The following is a 22,409-nucleotide window of genomic DNA, read 5'->3' as shown; positions in this document are numbered from 1 at the left end:
ATCATCAACAGCTGATTACACCACTGCCAGTGTTTCAAAATCCACCTTTATTTTCACACCAGACCCTTCCTTCATTAATCGAATTACAAACATGGCACACAAATAAGTCATACAGAAGGACTGCATTTTTATACACTTTCCCGCATCACATAAATTAATGACAAAAAAAGACATACATTTTGTGCTCTGTACAAATATAAAAGGTTGCTGTAGGCGTCGTTAGAGATGGACGATGGAAGATTTAAGGGGTGTGGTTTGATGTCAGAGACGTTTGAAGGCTCAATGTCATGTCAGCCGGCCCATCCTCACCCATCTGGAACACAAACATGGCAAACCGCGCAGTAAGATTTCACACATTACAGGCCCGTAGCTTTATATACCTGTTTCAAAGCCAAGCCATATAACCCACATCCTTGTAGAATTCAGAATAAATAACACAGACTGTGTGTAATGGGCATACCATAGATTCGGTGAATTCTGACTAACTACCTATCTTAGGTGGCCTCATCACGCCTTTCATTTGTCCAATCCCTGAGTGTGCCGGCCCAAGGCCTCCCCGAGGAGCGGGAGAGGGCACAAAAACGATGCTGCAGGATCGTCGGCATGCCGTCTTCTTCTCTTCCGTCACTGAGCGAAAGGAGTGATGGGGCCACCCTGCGCACCCTCACCAACATACTCAAGGACAGCGCATCCCCCCTGCAGCCTTAACCTACTCGCTTCGTCGGCGCAGGGAATTCACAGCGCCCACGAGCAGAACCAAAAGACATGAACTTTCCTTTATTCCTCGTGCCCTTAAATTGTTTTATAAATGACCTATTTATTCTAGAGATCATGCTCTTAATTTTATGCTTTTTGCTTACGACGTTGATCGCGGTTATGTTTGACGCATTTCAGGATTCACTGTTTAAAACTGTGTTTTTATGCTGCTGTACCCTGCCCTATCAAACTTTAATAAATGAAACTTCAAACTTGAAACTTTTACTTGGTAGCTGGAAGAACCCAGTTTATAAGCACTTGATGCCAGCAACCTATGAAGTACACATACAAGTACAGTATGTTTTTTTACAGGGAGCATAATGCTTGTGATTACATCATCACCTGCATTCTAAATGTAATGAGAATGAAGCGTAGTTGCGCTCTTGTATACTATGAAGTACATTCTACATCAATCATTCTACATTCTTGGAAGAATGCACTATCAAGTACGGAAGGAAGCAGAATGCAAATTTGCATAACGGACCACTAACCCAGGTGTCTCATCGTTACCCTCCATTTAAGGGACCTGTAATGCATGCAATCATATTGATACACAAAGCCCCTGTGTCTCCAGGTCTCCAGGAAAAACTGCTCCGATTTGCATTGTTCCCAGAAGTAAAGGGAAGCACGTGTTACATGCCATGGTCAGAAGCGTACAGAGGGCCTCCAAACACAGCAAAGTTGCTTTGAATGCCATGTTGCCATATGCAAATTTAAAAGTGTATGAAGAGCAAATTCATCATACATTATATCTAGTTAAATGTGTTTTTATATACTGTATATATATATAAATATTAGCCATTGTTGCTTAATGTGGAGAGCAAAAACATTGACGGGTTCTAACAAATCAGTGATTGCCAGCTCCCTATTGCAGGAAAAATAAAACAAAGATGTTAAAAACGGCCTATAAAACCTGAAATATTTCATTATGCATTACATTACATTACATTACAGGCATTTAGCAGACGCTCTTATCCAGAGCGACTTACACAACTTTTTACATAGCACTTTATATTGTATCCATTTATACAGCTGGATATATACTGAAGCAATGCAGGTTAAGTACCTTGCTCAACGGTACAACGGCAGTGTCCTTACCCGGGAATCGAACCTCCAACCTTTCGGCTACAAGCGCAGTTCCTTACCCACTGTGCCACACTCCGTCCGGAGTGCATTAAAATAATGAAGCAATGTTCTGACAGCCTGCACTTCATCCTAAGTCTACTCACAGTCAGACTGGAATGTCATTGCAATGGTAACTAGGTCTGACTACCCATAATCCAATGCAACTACTTCCTTTATCCCCACCCTTCTCTCCCACCTCTGTTCCATCCTACTTTCCTCCTTCATCCATTATCTCCTCACCTCCCTTATTTCCTTCCTTTTCCCCTTAACTCTTCCCTCCTTTCCTAACCTCTCTTCCATCCACAGTTCCTCCCTTATCACCTCCCTTCTACCCTCACTTTCTCTTTTATCCCTTCCTTTCTTTCTTGCCTTACCGTTCTTACTCCCTCACTTCTTCCGCAGTTTCTTCATGAATGTCACTTCGTCCCTGTTCCGTATCCCGTAGCTGAAAATAATCATCACATTTTTTGAAGAGAAGACAGAACATAACCAGCCATTCAACCAAAAAAAATGATTTACTATGAAAAAGCCACATTCTTCAGTGTGAATGCTTAATGCAATCACATTACATTCATATTCATAATTGAACATATACCATTTCCAAACTAACCATACTATTATCCAAAAGCTAGCAACCATGTAACAGATATATTTTATTGGTCATGAATATATTTCCATCAATCAAAATTGTTCAATAAATGACATCCAATATTTATTTACAGCTGATAAATATTTACAATTGATGGTATAATCTTGTCTTTATGAGAAAGAAAGGAGGACTTTCTCCAAGTTAGCAAATTTTTAAAAATGGCCTGATCTTAGAATTGCTTCTAAGCATAACTGAACAACCATTAGGATCTTGTCAATTTATAGCTCATATTGTTTAAACTAGCAGCCATGATACATATTTTAAATTTGTATGAAATACATTTTCATAACCGCAAAGTTGGCCATTGTTTACTACTTACTCTTTCAGTTTCATTTTGTCATCTTCCAACTTTTCCCCCGCAAACACTAAATGAAAGGTTCTCCATACATATCTCCTATCGGGCAAACAAACACACATGTTCCAGAAATATAAATACACAGTTTGGAATTTAGTCATTTTCCAATGTCCTAAACATCTGTATGACATAATACAAATACAATTTCCTATTCATTGTATCCAATCCTTAACAAGGCCATACCAAAGCAGCTAAAATACTTTAATACTTTTAAGCAGATGCTGTCTAAAAATGAATAACACAATTCACAAATTCACGTTGTCCCTGTTGACCATTTTCGAAAACATCAACAATCTGGCTGAGTTTTTGTTCACTTTCACATGTATACTGTCATCATTATAAAGATTATGACAAAATAAGGCCATAAAAAATAAAATTGTGAAAATTACATACAGTATAACTGAGGTAGCTTTACCAGCATACCACAGATGCCTCAATGCCTCTATTAAGCTATACAGCGACCCCTACTGGCAAGAGGTGAATAGTCTGACACTATTTGGGTCAAAGACAGTTCTATCATGTTGTGTGCGCTGCTGCTTTTGTGCTTCACCAGCTGATGTGCTTGACTCCACCCTCCCGCTGCTGTTTCAACTCCATGAAGCGGCAGATGGCCTTCTTCAGGTCCAGAACTGTGGCGTTCTGAACGACAACAATGGCTGAAATACAGAAAGACAACAGCAAACAATGTGCCTTTCATCACTCAGTAAAAGCCTCAGGAATCACAGCCCTGTATAATTTCTCATAGCATGCTAACTTCTACTGATTTCACCCGCTTACATGAACAAATACTCACGCATGACTTCTCCATCTGCCTTACATACACGGACGGTCATAGCTTGGCCATATTCCAGAGCCACCTGTGAATTAACCTCCTCCAACGTCACCTAGGTAAAACACGGATACGAAAGGTAAACACAATCTGCAGCAAAAATTAAATGTTCTATGAAAAAATGTCACGTTTTTCACTGGATGTGTCAGACAGTTAGATCAGACTTGCAAGGCTGTATGTGATTGGCAGGTTGAAATGTTTTCCCCTGTAGTTTCTTCACATTACATGCAAATTTGGACACAAAATTCTCTTGACGTCTCATATTTCCCTGAAATCAGTCTCAAACTTGCTTTAGAGGAAGGATATTGGGAAGGATATACATCTGAGATGTCATGGGATCATTTTGTCCAAATTCATATGGCAACTCCCTAGTATTTGTTACACAACATAATTTTGGCTACATATAACGCCAAAATGAGAAGATGAAAGATGTTTTTAGTGAACCTGAATTGGGAGATCACAGAGTAATGGGTCTTGCACGATCCGAGCAAGTCCCTCCTCGAAGATGTCCAGAAATTCGGAATGGGGTAGTGCTTCTTCATCTTCCTCTTCCTCCTCCTCCTCTTCATCTACTAGCTCCTTGTCGTCCACCCGTGTTTTCTCATCATCTTCACTTTCTTGGACCACTTCCTTGACTGACAACCCCGCATTGGGATTTGGGAACTCTGTCTGTTCCACCTCAGTCATCTGTCTGAAAAGAAGCTGAAGGCTAACTTAATGATCAACACCTGACGGATTCACACTAGTCGACTAACCTAAACGAGACACCTAACATTAGCACAGAGATGGAAAATCTCAGAATTTACTTTCTGAGCCAGTACTTACACATTATTTTGCTTCTCACTCAACATGTGATTTACGTCTGAAATTAGCTTCACAGAGCTGTTGAAATTCCATGAAATGCACCGGAAGCTAAATATTCCGTAACTGTACGTGTCAAAAAATGTCCCTCTAGAAACAGTAAGTTAAGTACAAACGTTTCAGCGTTTTTCTTTCTGAAATAACGTCATTTATCAATATCAGTATAACAGGATTAACACAAATTTAAGACATAGTTAACTGGACAAATTATTGTTTTTAATCTAAGAGGTGTGGTGGCATTTTTAATTTCTGTGGCCCACCGGACGTAGAAAACTGCAACACGCGCTCAATCTTGCGATGAAGAAACGTCGGAAGTTTTGAGATACCGTCTGATTCTAATTGTTATACATAACTACTCAGTCACCGTAAATATTTATTAGATATTTTCAACATACACGTGTTAAGTGGAAAATGCTGCTGTTCTGTCCGACATGCGGGAATGTGTTGATTGTGGAGGAGGGACAAAAATGTTATAGATTCGCATGTAACACGTGTCCATATGTGCATAACATCACGAGAAAGGTAAGGTTGACAGATTTTTTTGTTTATTCGTTTAACACTGCGTAAAAGCTAGGCTAAATATCAGTAATAATTCAGAATGTTTGCTGCTTTTTGAACTTTTCGTTGTTGAAGGGTCATGGAATAACTATGTGAACATAATTTACAATTGTTATGGGAAAATATCACGATGTAACTTTTAACCTTTGGAAAATATAAAATTGTTTCAGAAGGACTAGATCCATTTTGCGCTGTATTGTTAGATTCCTGAGCAAGATCGCCGAATCTAGTCTACATAGGCGTCGTCATACACTACCGCTACTGGTCGCTTGTAGGCCTACTTCATAAATATCGTCAATCTGTCTTCTACATGTCTCGTGGATAAAAATGGCCACCGCCGCAGACAACCGGGCACGGCCAATGATTTCAGCGAGCTCAGCTGCCTGACAGATAGCGGGGGCGCTTTTACCCAAACTAGCACTAGTACTTACGGAAGAATGCGACTTCATGGAACTTTACGGGTGCAGCTACCATATGCTGTCATATGTGCCTCCCTGATTTCAACCAGTCATTAGATTTTTGTGTTTTGAGAAGGATCTTTTGATTAGTCCAAGCAAGACAATGATTAATAGTACAGTGCAGCCCAGCCCCTTAGGGGGTCCATGAAACCCCAATTTTCAGTCACTACATTGGACCATCTTATTTTTGGCTGCTGGTAGGGCAACCTGTTAAATACCTGTTAATATCCCATGAACAGTGCTGTGAAGCTCCTTGGCCCCTCTTGTAATCTGGATGGGCTAACGGTCATTGGAGAGAATTATACGGCCCACATTTGTTTACAGAAAGATGGACAAATCCTTACGGCATTGAGCTTGTTGTGTTTTTGGCATGCTCACTTTATCCATGGCTGCTTCACAGGTGAACAACAGGAAGTACCCCAAACTGAAAGAGGTGGACGATGTGCTGGGTGGTGCAGCTGCCTGGGAAAACGTGGATTCCACACCAGGTAATATTTATATTACGAATGAATATTGTTACTGTATGAAACCTGCATTTCTGGACTCAGTTACATTTGGTACTGTACTGTTCCCAGAATTCAAAGTTGCTCAAAATTGATTGTAACCTCTGAGTGTTTTGGTCTTCTTTCACACAGCCTCCTAGTATTAAACGATCCTTAATAAAGCGGAGAAACCACCATAGCTAATGTGCACAAACTTGTGTGATGAATGCGCTGTACCTCCTTTTCAGCATCCAAATCAGTGTTCTGGCTATGTGTCTGATTCCAGAAAAATGTCCGAAGTGCGAGCACCCGCGGGCGTATTTCATGCAGATTCAGACGCGCTCCGCGGACGAGCCCATGACCACCTTCTACAAGTGCTGCAACATACAGTGCGGCCATCGCTGGAGAGACTGAGCCGGCGGGGGCGTGACATCACCACGCCGGCCAGTCCGGAGCAGCCAATGAACACGTGCGAGAAGAGTGCGCACAACGCAGACGTTTGGTTTTCCGCCGCTACTTCATATGAAACCCGGGCAAATGTAGGGTGGAATTTAATGGGCGCACACTGGGTTCTCTGGAAAATGAATTTGTTAGCCCAGTGAAATTGCTTCTTGGCCCCGTGCAATGTATTTATAGAACAAGTCTAAATGCATAAGGCAGATTTGACACCTGATCAGAACTTTTAGGTTGCTCAGGGGGAGTTTAATAAGGAGTTCAGGTTTCTGCTTATACAAGTGCAAACTAACAAAGGTGTGAATCAACTGCTGATCTGTTTACAAAGGAGTACCCTGATTTTCTGTTTGATATATCGTTGAAGAGATCAATCAAAGGGTAATTGCCTTTTTGAATAAGGGGGGAATCCTATCCTCTTACATTAGAAAATCTGACCACCTATTTACAAGTCAAACCTGTGATTTCTGCAGTTCAGACAGAAAATAACCCAGGGAAAGGGCTTGGTTAGACAAGGGGTGCACAACTCTGGTCCCAGAGGGCCAGATGGTCCTTTTTGTTCCAGCCAATTGCCATAGTTGTAGTTTTCTGACAGCTGTATGAGCTACGCCGGTTCACTCCTGCACTTGAGCACAGCTAGATGAAGCAGCCGCCCTTAAAGAAAGGCAGGCTGGGGAAGGCCTGTGTCTTTGAGCACACGGGCACCTGGCACATCTAGACACTTTCACTCAGGTTGTTTTCCATTACCTCTAGATTCCTATGTAAAGCTTATTTAAAGCTCCAATAACACCGAGGGCTACACACAGAATTCTGGATGAAATGTGAATAGAACTTCTCTGGATGTCTTAAAAGTGCAAGACTAGGGTGTTGTTTTTTTTTTTAAATTGTTGTGAATCTGCCATTCAGAACTCTAACCTGTAGAGGCCATGGTGTGGAATGTACCCTGATGAAATTCCCTGTGAATTTAAGAAGAGTAGGAAGGCTTTTGCATTTAACACAAGTTAACTTTTCTGTATCACATGGTTTATTAAAATTCTCAGAGAAATAAAACAGCAATGTGTTTCGGTTTGGTTTTTTTTATTGTTAAAAGAATCATTTTGGACTATAATGCAACAGTTATGGTCCAACACACATCGTTCAGTTTACAGAAACACTTTTCTTTTTTTGCATAAACATATTTAGCACAGCAACACCCTCTGAACGAGATCACCACCTATCGCAGAAAAGGCGAACGCGTTTCCATTAAAAAAGCTCAAATTTACACCATTCTTCTTATGTCGCTTAATGTTGCATGTGGACCAGTCTAAATGTTGCCAAAAGACAATGGGGACCAGCCAAGATTTTTGCACATATTCATAGAAGCTTGACCATGCACTGCCAAAAAAAAAGAAAAGACGATGCCCTCTGGATATAATACTTCCTTCTGAATTTTCTGGCAAGACCATGCTGGCTATAGTTATCAGTTCTCAAACAGCATTGACAGGAGAAGCCACCACCTTACAGCACGATTATGAAAATATGATCAGATTTATCAAATGTAAAAAAGTCATAAAGGATTATTCAGGAGACATGACATAAGTACATACTGAGAAGTGTCCTAAACCATAAGGTTAAGCGATCAAGGTAATCAGGCTGAGTTACGTGAACCTAGCATAGGCCTGCGTTATATTAGTGTGATGGTTAGATACCAGACAGTGAGCAGAAATCATTCGCAGTACCAGTGACATTCGAGGCCGTAACACGCAAGGCTACACGCATTGAACACGGTGAGTGGCGGCCACTGTGGTTAAGCGGGGAGAGGGTGCGGACAAGGTAACGCGGGTTTCTTACGGATAAAGACGGTATTCCTAATGTGCTTCATTTAAAGCGCACACAAGCACAGGCAACGTCGTTCTACATGAGGGCAATGGGGACTAGGTTTTCAATGCAAACGAGCCAATGGAATGGCTGAGCAAAGGCCACTGGCAACTGGCCAATCAAATGTCTTGCATTTTAAACCAATGGCATAGGATTAGGCTGTATTACTATCATACTGAGCATCTCATGCTGTAGTGAGAAGCATCGTAACATTAAAATAAGAACAAGCACATCCTTTTAGAGCTGGGATCTCAAACCCAAAACCTTGTTTCCAAAGCTGCAGTCAAAAAGAAAACCACAAAAAACTGTGGACACGGCAGCCAGGGCTAGAGTTGAGACCCCTATTTTAGACCCCTAAATAAAGGCCATCCCCTTTCTGTACTGAGATATTAACATATTAACAATTACAGCTCAGTTCAACAGGCAGCCATTCACAGGAATCATCTTCAGTGTTCCCATCAACCATTTGAAACAAACAGCAGAATTTTATATTTCTACGGTACTTTAAATGGATGTTCAACCATAGACTGACTGACGGAAAACAAAATGAGGACACCGTAAAAGATAAGCTGCTGTATAATAAGCAAAATGTATATACAGTGGCAGAAAAATAAGAGAAGCAGCACTCAAAGAATGATCAGAGTGCAACTGCTCTCCCACAACCTCTCCCAACCCCAGGTTAATTAGCAGTAAGTCTGCCCGTGAGGTACTCTTTAATGTTTTCTTGTTAAATATCCTGCAGTTGGTTGAGGATTTGTCTTCCCGTATTACAATTACCGGACGGTACGTCCAGGACAGGGGCCCCTGGGCACGAGAGGGGGCTGAAGAGAGCATCGAGAGACAGGGTCTGGCCAGGGGCCACAGGCTTGGCATATGGGCAGGGCGTGGCACACTGGCATTATGATGTCACACAAGGGTAGAACACCATGTGTCTCCCCTGGTTCCTGGATCAGATTTGGATCTGGATCCTCTCTCTGAACAAGTGGCCATCTTTTCTGACGGGAAAAATACACTTATAACATGACTAATGTTGATATGACAATTTTCCCCCATAGCATGGTACTGAATAAATACAATAATTACCATGGCCTCTTACAAACAGCGAGGCTAGACATTCGCTTAACAGTCAATATGAAAATGTTGCTGCATCAATAATAAAGCAGTTAAACTGTAAATATGTCTACCAAACATAGCATCATCAAACAGCCCTGGAGAAAAACAGTGCCATCTTGCCAGTCGTTCGAATGCCTGAAAGTCTACTACACAGACTAAAGATAAAGATGAGTGTATCAAGATAGACAGATCTCTATCACACCTCTTGTACACATTGAGTGCATCAACTAGAACCTACTCTGTTATTTTACTGCACATTACACGTTTTAAAGGGAAACACAGTAATCCAAGCACATACACCGTCAGTGCAGATAAAAGTACTCTGTCCATTAAAACAGTAATTGAGAAGAAAAACAATTAATTCAGACTCAGTCAAAGCAGGCCTTGGCCTCAATATATAAATATTATGTTAAAATGATACATATAATAAAACTAAACAACTAAAATAAGTAAATTAAAAAATAAAAACATTATACTGACCTTGCCTTTGCTGACTTCATTGTTTGATATTGCTACATAACAAGTTTCACAGATTAATGTTGATTACAGTAAATGACTTTTTCCCAACAGTTTGTCCCTGCCCTGCTCATTTCTTTCAACTAAAAATCTCCTCCCACAAACTGAAGGGTGTTGGTCTGTACAGGCTGCCAACCCAGCGACAGGGTCTAAAACCTATCCGTCGTTTAAAAAAATGCAACAGAAAGATGATCCCCTCACGTGTTCTGCACTCAAATCCCTTGTTTGTTTTTTTCCTTTCATTTCTTCCTCAGCTTAATTTGGCGAATATATATTCTCTTGATAACTGTCCCCACGGTAACAGAGCGCATGACCTGCGCTGTACGCTGGTTTGTGATTCAGTATTTACACGGTGGACAGATGTTACAATAAAATTATAAAATGGCAGCTATTGTTAGAAAGCTAAAATAAAAACACGACAGCACGCTGGACGGAAAAAAAGGGAACCCACTACTGAGAGAAATACTCAGACCTGCCACTCGGAGGCGCTGTGAGGACAGAGTTTTTGCATTTTTCAAATGTGTGAGCGCGAGAGAGCGCGTGCGTGAGTGTGTACTGTTAGCACATGCGTTTGTATGTGTAAATATAGCCCTTGCAGTTGGGGCAGGTGTGTGTCACGTCCTTCAGGTCATCAATAAAGCAGGGGATCAAACAGCAGCCCAGGTCACATCTGTGGAGAGAGAGGGGGAGTGAGGGAGAGAGAGAGAAAAAGAGGGAGAGAGGGAGAGAAAGAAGCCGTTCAGTTCTCTGGTATAACATTGTAAACCCCATAAGCAGTACCGTCCTATTACTATGGTGTGTAAACCCCTGTAGAATTGCTGTTACATTGTAAACCATGCTGTGTACCCTTCCCCCAAAAGCCCAGAGCAGCACTGGATTCTGCCTGAGTAAAATTAAAGTGTAAAATATAAACTAATTTATAAGTGGACTACAGCAGTGTGATGAGGAAAATCTCTAATACACCATAACAATATAGAATTTTAGCATTATGTTTCTGTGGCAGTAACTATGGCTACAGACACTACCAGATATTCACTTCCTGTGTTCCTCCTGCCCTCACTCTTTCACACTATGGAAGGTTCAGGTTGACAACAGTTTCCGGTGATTATTACTGTACAGAAAGTACGTTTCCATAGTACTGTCCCTGTTCATACCATCAATGAATTCTCATAGGGGATGCTCTAGCTTCAATGGAAGAGTGGCTGAACCTTCACTGTTAAGAGTACGGAGCCGAGTATCTGGTGAACGTACAGAGTCTTTGCTGCCGGCCCAGCTCTCTGTGACCCCCGTGACCCCTCCGTGACCCCCGTGACCCCGGCTCACCCCACGAAGCAGCAGAAGAGGCAGAACAGGGTGCTCATGAGCCCCACGTCGTGGGAGATGCGGGTGACGATGGCCTGCTGGCAGTGCGGACACACCGTCTGCACCGGCGCCGACTGGAACATCTCCCCCTGCAGGACCGTCACCGTGGTAGCCGTGCCTGAGGGGGCCAGCACCGTCGCCGTGTGACCCCCCGGGGAGGGGTAGTGACTGGGTCCCGGCCCGTACTGCCCCGGGATGGGCTGGGCAAACTGCCCTGGTGGTACTGGATAATACCCCGCTGGTGGTGGTGGGGGGGGGAGAGAAACAGAGTGATGAAGGTGAACTCATTAATAATATTAATGGCCACCAGGTTAAGCAGAACATCATCCATTTGTACAGCTGGATATTTTTCTATTTCTTTTGCGATTCATTTTAATCAATTGTAATAAAAAAAGAACAGCTTAGTTCAAGCTCCAACGTGGAAAAAGGGTATTAGTGCTCTGAACCATCTACATTTACATGTAGTGTAGAGATTTAGCAAAAGATCATAAGTGCATATAGTGAGCCTAACATGGCTGGACATCAGAACAGTGCTGGCCTACATTAAATCCAGGTTAATTTTTAACAGAAATTGACTCCTAACCAGGGGGGGGTAAGGAGGGCTGTGTCTGGATTTCATGCCAACTGCTCCTAAACATTTACATCAGGGGCCCTCAAACTGCACTGTGGGAGACACTACGTACGCTGGTGTTTGTTGCAACCACAACTGCAACCCATGCACCACAGGGTTTGCCCAAAACTATGTTTCAGAACCCCCAATTTACAGGAGTGAGATTTTAGCAAAATGTATTGATATATTCAAAAAACCTGAGTTTTTGGTAGAATTGGTAGAAATTACACACCACACCCTCTGTTCTAAAGTTCTAAACCTTTTCTGGCTAGGTGAGGCTGTCCCACCTATCTGGGTGCGTGCTGGATGGACGTGGGGCTAACCGAGGGGTGTGCGGTGTCAGGCGGTGCTTACCGTGGGGGTGGGGCATGGGCATGGGCATGGGCATGGGTCCCTCCCCGGGCACGTGCGGAGGCACGTATCCCGGATGCATGGTGCTCTCATAGGGCGGGGGGGCGTACTCCGGGGGCACGGGGTGTCCCTGCAGGGGCACCGTCATCACCGGGACGGCACCTGCACCACAGAACCCCGTTACCACTGTGGCATTACATTACATTACATTACATTGCATTACATTACATTAGGCAGACGCTCTTATCCAGAGCGACGTACAACAAAGTGTATAAAGTGACCTGAGAGCTAACCTGGCTCACGGTGGCCAAACCTCATAATGATCTCATCACTTACAGTTCTACTCCACATGCGCACACTGCACTGAAACGTGGGCTGCAGCATTATTGAGTCTGTGCGCGTGTGCTGTTTGTGTGTGCACTGTGTGGACTTGACTTAATTTTTTTGCAAGTAACCAAAAGAACAACGGAGCAGCTCGGGCTTCTTCAGAATAAAATGGAGCGTTCGCTCTGCCATGTGGGAGGAGGGGAGGAAGGAGATTTGTGATGTCCTTCCTGTTTACACAACACACGGGCACAGGCCTCACGGTTTCCTTGGCGACGTGTCCCCTCAGCCCGCAGCTCCGTTGTCCCCAGTGGCAGTACCGATTTTCAAAGATGCAGCCACTGCAAATTCACTGTTAGTGCCAGTCAGCTGCCCCTCCATTCCTTTGCAAACCCCAGCCGCAGTGCTGCATGAGAGAGGAGCTGCTACAAGACCACCAAGCCAAACTACTACCAAGCCCAATACAAACCAGCTACTACGCCCACACAACCCGGCTACTACACCCAGGGCAACTCAGGCGACACACTTAACACAACCCAGCTATCACACGAAACACAACCCAGCTACTACACCTAACACAACTCGGCTACAACACTCAACACAACTCGGCTACAACATAAACAGCAATGCTCTTAATGTCCAGTGTCACGGGCAAGCAGAAACACTTCTACCTCTGCTGGCCCCACTCTCGTTATGCACAATTCCTGGAAAGGCCATCCACAAGGTGTTGTGGGAGGTTTTCACATCACTCAATCAAACAACAACCTACCAGGGGGACCCATCACCAAGGAAACCGTGACGTCTGTGCACACGTGTAAATACCCCCCCTCCCCCCCCCATACAGGAAGGACCATCCTCTTCCTCACATACTCTATTCTGCCCTGCAGTGAGAATCTCAAAAAGACTACAAGAGGGTGGAATTTTAGAGGAATTTTGACCCTTAAAATCCAAATCTATATACAGTACAGACATGGATCAAAGCTTGAAATAAAGACCACCTTTGTACCTAAATGTATAAATCCCCTGATCCATACTCAGTAAACATACAGGACATTGTGAAAAACAACAAAGTAATCCAAAGCGCTTTACAATTGATGCCTCTCATTCACCCATTCACACACACACTCACACACCAATGGTGAAGTCTGCCATGCAAGGTACCAATCAGCTCATTGGGAGCAATTAGGGTATCAGGGACACTTCGCCATGCCCTGGGCCGGGGATTGAACCCGCAACCCTCCGCTCTTACCTCCTGAGCTAGTGTCCTTTTGTATTGTAGTCTCCTTTATGCAAGCATTTGACAAACAATTGAAAAAGCTAAGCTGCCACTTGCGCGCTCTGTGAAAACAGCTATGTGAAAGTAGCTTGTTATGCATCAGAATAGCGAAGCCACTATTTCAGCCGGAAGGAAGCCGTAAACTATGTTCGAAAGCTATGTAAATGAGCTTGAAGAATACAGGACTCTAAGGTCACTGTAACATACACAGAGTTTCCAAGCAGTGGAAAAAGTCATAATGGGTAGATCTTAGAGGGCGCCTTTTTTTTTTTTAGGTAGAAGCTTGATTTCAGGTGATTCACTCTACACTGGAATGTCTGAGATAATTTGTCACTTTTGTAGGCAAGAAGTTCCTGTTTTAGATAAATGGCACATTTTGCATGTGAAATTCTATTTACGTACACATTCTATTTATGTTTCCAAGTGGTCCTGTAAACACTTTAAGCTCAATGGAAATAATGCACTGGCTTTTCCTAGCTTATGTACAGAGGTGGACATTCCAGGGGTCAGAAAGTAAAAGTCCTGCCATGTATTTCATCCACCCCTGAACTCAGCCAGCTGATTTAGCTCTACCTCCTGGCTGAAGAATGGTGCTCATTAGCAAATCCAGGTGACTGGAACAAAATCCTGGGATGAACTTTTACTTTCTGAACCTGGATTGTCCACCTCTGCCTATGTACAGTAGTATTAGCAGTTGTTTGTCTTGTTTGTGAAAAGTTATTAAATTATAAAATATCATAATCATCAACCTGGGCAATCATCAACAAATTCAGCCCTCCTTTGGAGGAAGGAACTGCCTTCTTATTTGCACTTTGAATCAAAGACAAATCGAAGCAATGATTTAAGACTAATGTTTTTGTTAGACGCCAAGTTCTAAACATGGCCATTGGGGTTACAAGGATTTAAATAATCGTTATATGGCTTGGGCTGTGCTTTTCCATACGTCTTGCGTTAAACACAGGTGTGTGCGGTTGTACCCGATAAACGTGGCTGTGTGTGGACATACCAGAGACAGGCGGCTGGCCGTTTTTCTCTTCCATCGGGGGTGCAGTGGCCCCGCCGGGGTAGGGAGGAGGGGGATCGCTCGACATCCTGATCGCACCTCTGGAGGGCTGCTAGGAACAGCGGACTCCGCTCACAGACGGCCAGACAGTCCCTCTGCGGTATGGCAAGAACACGACAGTGAGATCATCGTCCAAAACAAACCGCAAATCTGTAATTACATCTTCAAATCTATCTATAATACACCAGCCTACAAACATACAGACAAGTCATGTCTGTGTGTTTGTATGCTGGTGTATTATAGATAGAGCATGGAGGCTTTCCCCATCTTTTTAAATCCTCAAGTTTCCCACCGTACCAAGATAAGCAGTCAGTGACACACCTGCATCTGCGCAGCTGCAGGTGATGTGGGTTTGGTATACAGGAAAAACAATGCAGCAGGGACACCCAGGCCTGATTCACTAAGACTTTAGCACGTGCGAAAGGTTTTAGTGCACGCAAAACAAATACCGTGACCAATCATTGGTCTTGCTATTGGTTTTGCGTGTGCTAAAGGTCTCATTAAATCAGGCCCCACGTCCCATATGCTAAGCAGCACACCCGTAACTTAAAACAACAAGCTGCTCTGACTCGGAACTGAACATGAAACCTTCGTGCTGAAAAGATGCAAAAACCTGGCTGACCAATCAGAAAAGGCATCGTTGTGCAAGACCTTAAGCACCTGTTTATTTTTGGTTCTTTATGTTTCCTATAATGATTACTTTGTTCGCACGGGGCCTTTAGGTTACCATGGTCAGACCAAAAGCCGCACCTGATATCAGGGAATATTAGAAAATGTAGTAATAAGTTGATGAAGTAGTTGCTGTTGGCGTGAGCCCACGTAACCAGGGTTATATTTGACGTGTGAAGTGCATGCACTCCTCCGATTGACTCAACCATGAGTCAGGGGCTATTTACCACATAGCAGGCTGCACAGAGCCAGTACAAGCCCACATGATCCCTCTCACTGTCAACCTCTCTTCGCTACACCAAATACAATCCACTCTGAGGTAACTCCCTGCTGCGCGCTACTATGATGAAAGCGGATTCAAAAATCCAGAAGTGTTGCACCGTGAATACAATCTGAAACGACGCACTTCGTAGCTTCCCCAAAAAAGGTCTGGGAGATTTAATCCTGATCTCCTTCTATATGATCCCCCCTCCCCCTTTGGTGTTGCTTTCAAAGTTCAACACATCTCTAATGGAAGATATTCCAAAAGGTACAACCAAAAGTTACACGACAAAAAGTTATAAAATCTGTCAGTTTCTGTTTACCATTAACACATAAACTAACTGGAACATTCAGCCAATACAACCAGCACTGCCTTTCTCTCTGTTGGGGAAACTAAAGTTGATGGGATCTGGTGTTCACCAAACCAAACTAAATGTTGCTTAAAGAGTTCAAATTAGTGGAGGAGTTGGGTCTGAAATGCCAGGATGGATTAAACGGCACTGCAGTCAGGCTATTCCCCAGCGGCTCAATTACATAATTACATCAATGATCATTACAACAAAAGGAACAGGTCCAGAAATTAATTTCCTCTGGTAGGGTTAAAGGGAGCAAAGAGGATGAGCGTTAGAGGTTCCCAGGTAATGGGGTGATTAAATCGGGGAGTCATTACGGGGTCCCTTCCTGATAGCCTTTTCTGGGGTACTCTGACATCACCGTATCGCAGCATGAGTAACAGCTCCCGACAAGCACCTGTAAAACCACTCGGCCCTGCTTCCTGTACCACCTCCCCCTCGCTGTCAAACACTTCTTTTCCTTCAGGAACACTCACGCTTAGCGGGGCGGGTGGGGGCATACAAATTAGCCCCCCCCCCCATTGGACCAGACCTGAGTCAACAAGATATTTGAAAAAGCTTTAACTGTTTTCATGCCGTTAAATGGGAAACGACTCCCGTGTCTCAGGTTTTCAGTGCTAGACAGCAGGGCTGTCACGCTGATTGCCAGGGTAATAGGTTGCCATGGTGACCCCCAATAACGGGGGCATCCCAACTGAGAGGATGGCAGGTACATGGCTGGAAGAGATGGCGAGAAACTCACCTGCAGGAAAAAGGGAGTCGCTATGAAACCTCAAACTTCTGACCCTCTCACCTGCCAACACACTCCAAGCACCTGGGGAGAAGGGAAGGAAAACGGATCATCATCATTGTTATTATTATGATTACTTTTATCATGATTATTTTTTGTTAATGTTATAGTAATAATGCTATTTTTTACTACTTTTTAATATTATTATTGCTGCTGCTCTTGCTGCTGCACCTACTACTACTACTACTAATAATAATAATAATAATAATAATAATAATGTCTGGTTGGTTCATCATTTCATCATGTAACAATACATGAACTTCAATTGACTCCACCCCTATGATTCGAATAATGACGTCCAATTGATGCTGTGTCAGAGCACTGGAGCAGCTGGCTGCTCAGAGGAAGCACAATGGCAGTGGGGAAGAGGAGCAGAGGGGCGGGGCTATCCCAGGCAAAAGGAAATCCAAGGAGAGCAGATCAGCATATAATCTACTTTAACTTTCATTTAACACACAACAATATGGGCAAATGTCTAAATCCCGATATCACAGGCCCATAAAACCATTTTAAATTGATATTTTGTTTGTTTATGCATACAGAGAATTTAGTTAGCATACGCAGAGCAAAATAATAACAGAAAGATCAGATAAAATCAAGACTGATTCAATAACAAACTAGAAGAGTGCAAGTTTTTACCATGTGCCACTGAAAATCCCAAAAACACCGATTCAGTGAAGTAACGCTAAAGGTGGTTACATGCTAGCTAATGTCATTCATATCAGCCACGATTAGACAGAGCTAATGTTGACATTATAGTCCGGCACTTTCGTTTCAAATCGGAACAGAAACAATCTGAACGGGAACAATTCTAAAAGACCAGCGATGAAAAATATCAATTTCAACGTGAAAATGCCAACAAAATAATTGCCACAGATTCAAACATTAATGTACCCCATTAGTTGGCGAATTATTTTGTTGGCATTTTAACGTTGAAATAGACATTTTACATTTTATTATCGCCTGGCGGAGATAATAATAAACTAAAACATGTAGCTATGTACTATTGTGTGTGTGTGTTTGTGTGTGTTACCAAGAAGAATGTGTAAAGGTTTATTTGATTGGATTTGATAAAAAAAATGTACCAAAAATACAGAAATACAAACAAAATTCTGAAAGGGAAAATTATTTCTCCTTTTTTTATTAAGGACCCATTTGGGAATCCCTACATGACTGGTTTATGGGGCAGGCATGACATCTGAAATCCCCTAATGCCCACCCCCTTCCCTCCCCAGGCTCCGAAACCCCAATCCACCCCTGAACAGGAACAGATCTGCATGTAATAATGGTTCTCTGCCAACTGTCAGAGTCCCCACTGAGGTCACATGACACCGAGGCTCTCCTATCATCAGCGTATGCAAAACTAAACAGCTGGAAAATCACAAGAACAGAAACCTGCAACATCACCACAGGACTGACCATACCAGCTGCTAGTATTTCGAAGAAATCTTTAGAGTTAATTGTTACATCTGACGCTCCTGGAGTGATATACACATTTTACTTAAATGTATGAATACTGTACCGTAATCTCTTTACATTCATTTTTTAACCAGTTTTCTACATTCTTATTCTCACCTTCCTGCTGTACCAAAGACAAACTGTTTCAGAGAGACAGCAGCTGGGGCAGGTACTTCCATTACCCCTTTGGAACGCAAGCCAAAGGTAGGATCAGTAGGATATAGGCTCCTGACACACAGGAACTTCTGTTGATATTTTTGGTCAGAGTTGGATATTTTCAGTGAATTAGCTCTGAGCACAACAACTCCCACTCCGTTCCTAACCTCACCCTTGTGATGATCCGTGCACCATAAGGGGTCCACCAGGACTCCCTTTCGCAACACCACATGCCTCTCTGCACTCCATTACTCACAGTGAAAGATTCTGTGCTAGCCTAAGGTCAAGGCGCTAGTTTCAGTAAGAAATCTAAACCAGCAGGCTTGTGCCAGGAAGGAGGATCAGGGTTCCCTCAGCGTCATCGCTCGGCCAAATGACGTCGAATAACACCGCCTGGTCACGTGACCAGCAGAAACCTTAACCCTGACTGGCCAGCAACAAGACAGACCTCAGATAAGCAAAGACCTAAGAGTATAACATAAGAATTATGCCAGAACATATCTTTCTCTAATGATTCTTCAGTAGTTGCAAATAAACATTTCATATTACAAAATTGCTATGTCTATTTATTCTAATAAGTGATTCAAAGGAACTCAAATTAGGCCTAAATGACATATGAATGGAGTCCTAGAGCCTTAGAAATGGCTTTGTAACCCTTTCCAGACTGATATATTTCCACAACCTTTTTTCTCACCACTTCTGGTATTTCCTTAGATCATGGCATAGTGTGTTTGCAGAAAATTTGTATTGACTGCTTCATTCTGATGTTAAGGTTCAATACGAGCGAGGTTTAGATTCAACAGGGCTGGCTGCAATCAAGCCTGGCTGCGTTCAATCAGCTGAATCGAATTATCAATTAAATGTGGTTAATGAGTTGATTGAGTAACTAAGGGGCAATTACTTTTCACATGGGTGATAATTTAAAAAATGTGTTCCCTATTACATTTTGTCTCAAGATCTGAAACCATTCAGTGTGACAAATATGCAATGACAGAGGAAATCGGGAAGGGGGAAATATCTTTTCACAGAACTGTATATAGTGCAGTGAGTTTATCTCAGACTAGATTATTTTTGTGTTGTTATCCACGGGTGTAAAAGAGAATTCCAGTGAAGTAGAAGGCTTCCCATACCCAGTGTCTGTAAGCCACTAAAGTTTACTTGGGCAATTCCCCACGACTTTCCAAGAACAGAGGGATACTGGCTGTTTATCACTCACTTTTCCAAAGTGAAAATATTTTCAATAGGATTGCCATACAGGCATACTTATTGTATATACTGAGCAAACATATTGTTGCAAATTGAAGCAGTAACAGCTAACAGGGATCAGAGAAAATATAAAAAGTATGGTTAATGCAAAGTGAATTAGGTTTGGGCACGGTATTGCCCAAAACATCTTTGTTCAGAGTGACATTAAAATCTAATGCCATGATATACTAAATAAATATCAGCAGTTCGACGACAATCACAATAAAAAGCCTGAAACAGCAGTGTTGAGATGAAACAACAAAAATAACGACAACTGTTAGAATTACTCTATAATAATGGGCTAACTTGTGCTGTCACTAGTTGGCTAACTTGCTGAATTGGCCAGAAGCTGGCTGTAGTAGGCTAAGCAACGTGTTTAACACTGTTATGCTACTGGTAACGATGACATAATGCAGTTACGACTACTACCCACAGTATTATTACATTATTTCCGCCGCTTTCGGAATTATACCAAAGTAGGCTACTGAAAACACGAACCCACTCTGAAATCGCTCGGCACCGTACCTGAAATAGCGTCGAACTCCAACCGATTCAAAACATTTTAAATTTGCAATTGGGCGTAGACGTTTACAATTGAGCTAGCGTGCATCACAGTCCGAACATTCTGGATGTTCCACTTGCCGTATTTACACCGATGATCCCGCTAAACCTAGTTCTAAAAAGAATACACTTACTATTCTTACATAATGATCACTATCGCGTCCCCTGTCAAATCGGAGCGATCAGCTGTCTCCGTACAACTCACTCTGACACATGGGGCTTGTAGTTCTTTTTTCCTACCAACCTTTACAAAAGGACAGAGTATGTATAACAACTGACAACCTGCTACAGCATACAAAAACTACAAGTACCATGACCTTCGCCGGAGTTAAACACGGTTCTGAAAATGTCACCGCTTGCGGATTAACGTAGCGAGCTAGCCCGTTATCTGATTGTGTTTCAGTTGCTTGCTGTTAATCAGCTCAGTTTTTTATTTTTAGATACAATTAACACACCGTATGACAATATTCAGGAAAATGATATTTTTCTACTGAATAACTCGATGAAAATGAGCTGTCTTGTTCGCTAGGTAATTATATAAGCGCTAGCTCAGATAGTGTTGCTAGCTAGTTAGCTATTATTTTCGTGACATTCGTTTGTTAGTTAGCACGCCTAGGTTTATGTGTAAGATTTTCACAATCGACGTAAAGCAACGTGTTTTCGAGAATGTATTTTCTTAGCACGCGATTTAGATAAACCCAGTTGCAAGCTTGCAAGGTTGCAATCCTTCCAATATTTCTAAATACCGTTAGCTTGCTAGTGACAGAACCCATCCACACACTTTTAAATACGGTAAATCCAGTTACCTGCTGTAACGTTTCTGTCTGTCACCAAACCGATGAACAGATGTACTCCAAAGATGAACAAATAAAACTGAAAGGTGATGAGACGAGGGCGAACCTTTTTAAATGGAACCCAGGTCTTAACGTCTCCCAGCTCTTTCCGCTGCTGAGGATTTGACGTAAACAATGAAAAAGCACGTAGGTCTGCTCTGGCAACCACAGTTTAAGTCGCGCGGTCTTGCTTTGTAATTGTAGGCTGCAACACAAGAGATAAAGGATTGCGGTATTTCGGAGAAAGTAGCGTCATCATTCTCACCCCATTCGGATTTACAGTCACTGGAACACCAGAGTGTTTTTTTTTTTTTGGCTTTTGTTTTTTAAATTTGTATTGCGCTTCAAAATTTGTTACTTTTGTATTAGTTCTTAATCTGGTCGATTCAGAATCTTACATCTGACACACTACACTTTTTGCTAAAATACGCAACCCACCACACAGGATACGAACCTGCTTATTTTAAGCCATCACACATACCATAGCCTATATTAACCTGTAAGTCATCATAATAATTTTAAATTAAAAACAATACACATTAATATTGCATGTAGCCTAAAAAATATGTTAAAACCGTTCTCAGCAGAATTAGCTTTTATTGACGAAATGCGCATTGGATAGTTCGGTCATTCAAAAGCAATGCAAATATTCTTTTGCAAACAATACATGTTCAGGTCGATTTTCCTGAGCGGTCAAGGAGCAGCTTAAATATTTTTAAAAGGTTTTTTTATGATTGGCATGCAAATAATGCAAATTTATTCCTGTTAATGACTGCCCTGTTTACTGTTGTTCTTGTGTTTGTAGGACGTCGGTTGAGACCAAAGGGTTATAAGTTTCAGTCCCCAGTAAGACTCCTCTGCTGTACTCATATATAGAGAGGGAGAGAGATACATTTAATCTTTAAGTGAATTGGGCCATATATGAGGTAGTCTTTATTCAAAAGACCACGTCCATTACATTTATCCGTGAGAACTGAAATAAATGATTCATACCGTTACCCTGGTAAATTATCTCAGAACGATCATTTACTGACTCAAATTTTGTGTTTTGATTTCCTCCCTCTGGAAAATGGCTTGTGTGGCAAATA

At 42.4% G+C, this 22,409-nt stretch overlaps 3 protein-coding genes across 13 annotated transcripts; 1 reads left to right on the top strand and 2 right to left on the bottom strand.

Moving 5' to 3' along the window:
• Positions 1-27: 27 nt before the first annotated feature.
• Positions 28-4,694, bottom strand: snrnp25 (small nuclear ribonucleoprotein 25). Of its 2 annotated transcripts, XM_064315597.1 has the most exons (7): positions 4,540-4,694; positions 4,159-4,405; positions 3,679-3,769; positions 3,436-3,541; positions 2,850-2,924; positions 2,256-2,326; positions 28-313 (listed from the first exon to the last, which is right to left on the bottom strand). In XM_064315597.1, the coding sequence occupies exons 1-6, from the start codon at positions 4,563-4,565 to the stop codon at positions 2,269-2,271; spliced, it is 603 nt and encodes a 200-aa protein (XP_064171667.1). In that variant the 5' UTR covers positions 4,566-4,694; the 3' UTR covers positions 28-313; positions 2,256-2,268. The 2 variants fall into 2 exon arrangements, with proteins under 2 accessions (XP_064171667.1, XP_064171668.1); XM_064315598.1 differs by having other exon boundaries at positions 4,159-4,630.
• A 142-nt stretch (positions 4,695-4,836) lies between these two features.
• polr3k (polymerase (RNA) III (DNA directed) polypeptide K) lies at positions 4,837-7,575 on the top strand. Its single transcript, XM_064315600.1, has 3 exons — positions 4,837-5,097; positions 5,992-6,079; positions 6,360-7,575. Exons 1-3 carry the CDS (start codon positions 4,987-4,989, stop codon positions 6,485-6,487), a joined length of 327 nt encoding a protein of 108 aa, XP_064171670.1. The 5' UTR covers positions 4,837-4,986; the 3' UTR covers positions 6,488-7,575.
• Positions 7,576-7,583: 8 nt separating this feature from the next.
• On the bottom strand, positions 7,584-21,537 carry cdip1 (cell death-inducing p53 target 1). Of its 10 annotated transcripts, none has more exons than XM_064315591.1 (6): positions 21,295-21,537; positions 17,022-17,092; positions 14,939-15,069; positions 12,336-12,494; positions 11,333-11,609; positions 7,584-10,679 (listed from the first exon to the last, which is right to left on the bottom strand). In XM_064315591.1, exons 3-6 carry the CDS (start codon positions 15,021-15,023, stop codon positions 10,568-10,570), a joined length of 633 nt encoding a protein of 210 aa, XP_064171661.1. In that variant the 5' UTR covers positions 15,024-15,069; positions 17,022-17,092; positions 21,295-21,537; the 3' UTR covers positions 7,584-10,567. The 10 variants fall into 10 exon arrangements, with proteins under 10 accessions (XP_064171661.1, XP_064171656.1, XP_064171665.1 ...); XM_064315586.1 differs by having other exon boundaries at positions 14,939-15,090; positions 17,021-17,092; positions 21,295-21,536; XM_064315595.1 differs by having other exon boundaries at positions 21,389-21,536.
• Between the last annotated feature and the right edge of the window lie 872 nt (positions 21,538-22,409).

This window comes from Anguilla rostrata, chromosome 17 (genome assembly GCF_018555375.3).
Source record: "Anguilla rostrata isolate EN2019 chromosome 17, ASM1855537v3, whole genome shotgun sequence".
Taxonomy (NCBI): Eukaryota; Metazoa; Chordata; class Actinopteri; order Anguilliformes; family Anguillidae; genus Anguilla; species Anguilla rostrata.
This window is presented reverse-complemented; position numbering and strand designations above follow the sequence as displayed.

What these genes read in the sequence shown, in the direction of transcription:
- snrnp25 (XM_064315597.1), bottom strand. Translation starts at nt 4,565, where the DNA reads ATGTTGAGTGAGAAGCAAAATAATGT. An exon ending in AGTGAGAAGCAAAATAATGT is followed by an intron (nt 4,406 to 4,539) that starts GTAAGTACTGGC and finishes GCTTCTTTTCAG; the next exon opens with ACAGATGACTGAGGTGGAAC. An exon ending in GACAAAATGAAACTGAAAGA is followed by an intron (nt 2,327 to 2,849) that starts GTAAGTAGTAAA and finishes GATTATTTTCAG; the next exon opens with CTACGGGATACGGAACAGGG.
- polr3k (XM_064315600.1), top strand. Translation starts at nt 4,987, where the DNA reads ATGCTGCTGTTCTGTCCGACATGCGGGAATGTGTTGATTGTGGAGGAG. An exon ending in TGCATAACATCACGAGAAAG is followed by an intron (nt 5,098 to 5,991) that starts GTAAGGTTGACA and finishes GCTGCTTCACAG; the next exon opens with GTGAACAACAGGAAGTACCC. An exon ending in AAACGTGGATTCCACACCAG is followed by an intron (nt 6,080 to 6,359) that starts GTAATATTTATA and finishes GTCTGATTCCAG; the next exon opens with AAAAATGTCCGAAGTGCGAG.
- cdip1 (XM_064315591.1), bottom strand. Translation starts at nt 15,023, where the DNA reads ATGTCGAGCGATCCCCCTCCTCCCTACCCCGGCGGGGCCACTGCACCC. An exon ending in GCCCATGCCCCACCCCCACG is followed by an intron (nt 11,610 to 12,335) that starts GTAAGCACCGCC and finishes CACCACCACCAG; the next exon opens with CGGGGTATTATCCAGTACCA. An exon ending in CTCTTCTGCTGCTTCGTGGG is followed by an intron (nt 10,680 to 11,332) that starts GTGAGCCGGGGT and finishes CTCTCTCCACAG; the next exon opens with ATGTGACCTGGGCTGCTGTT.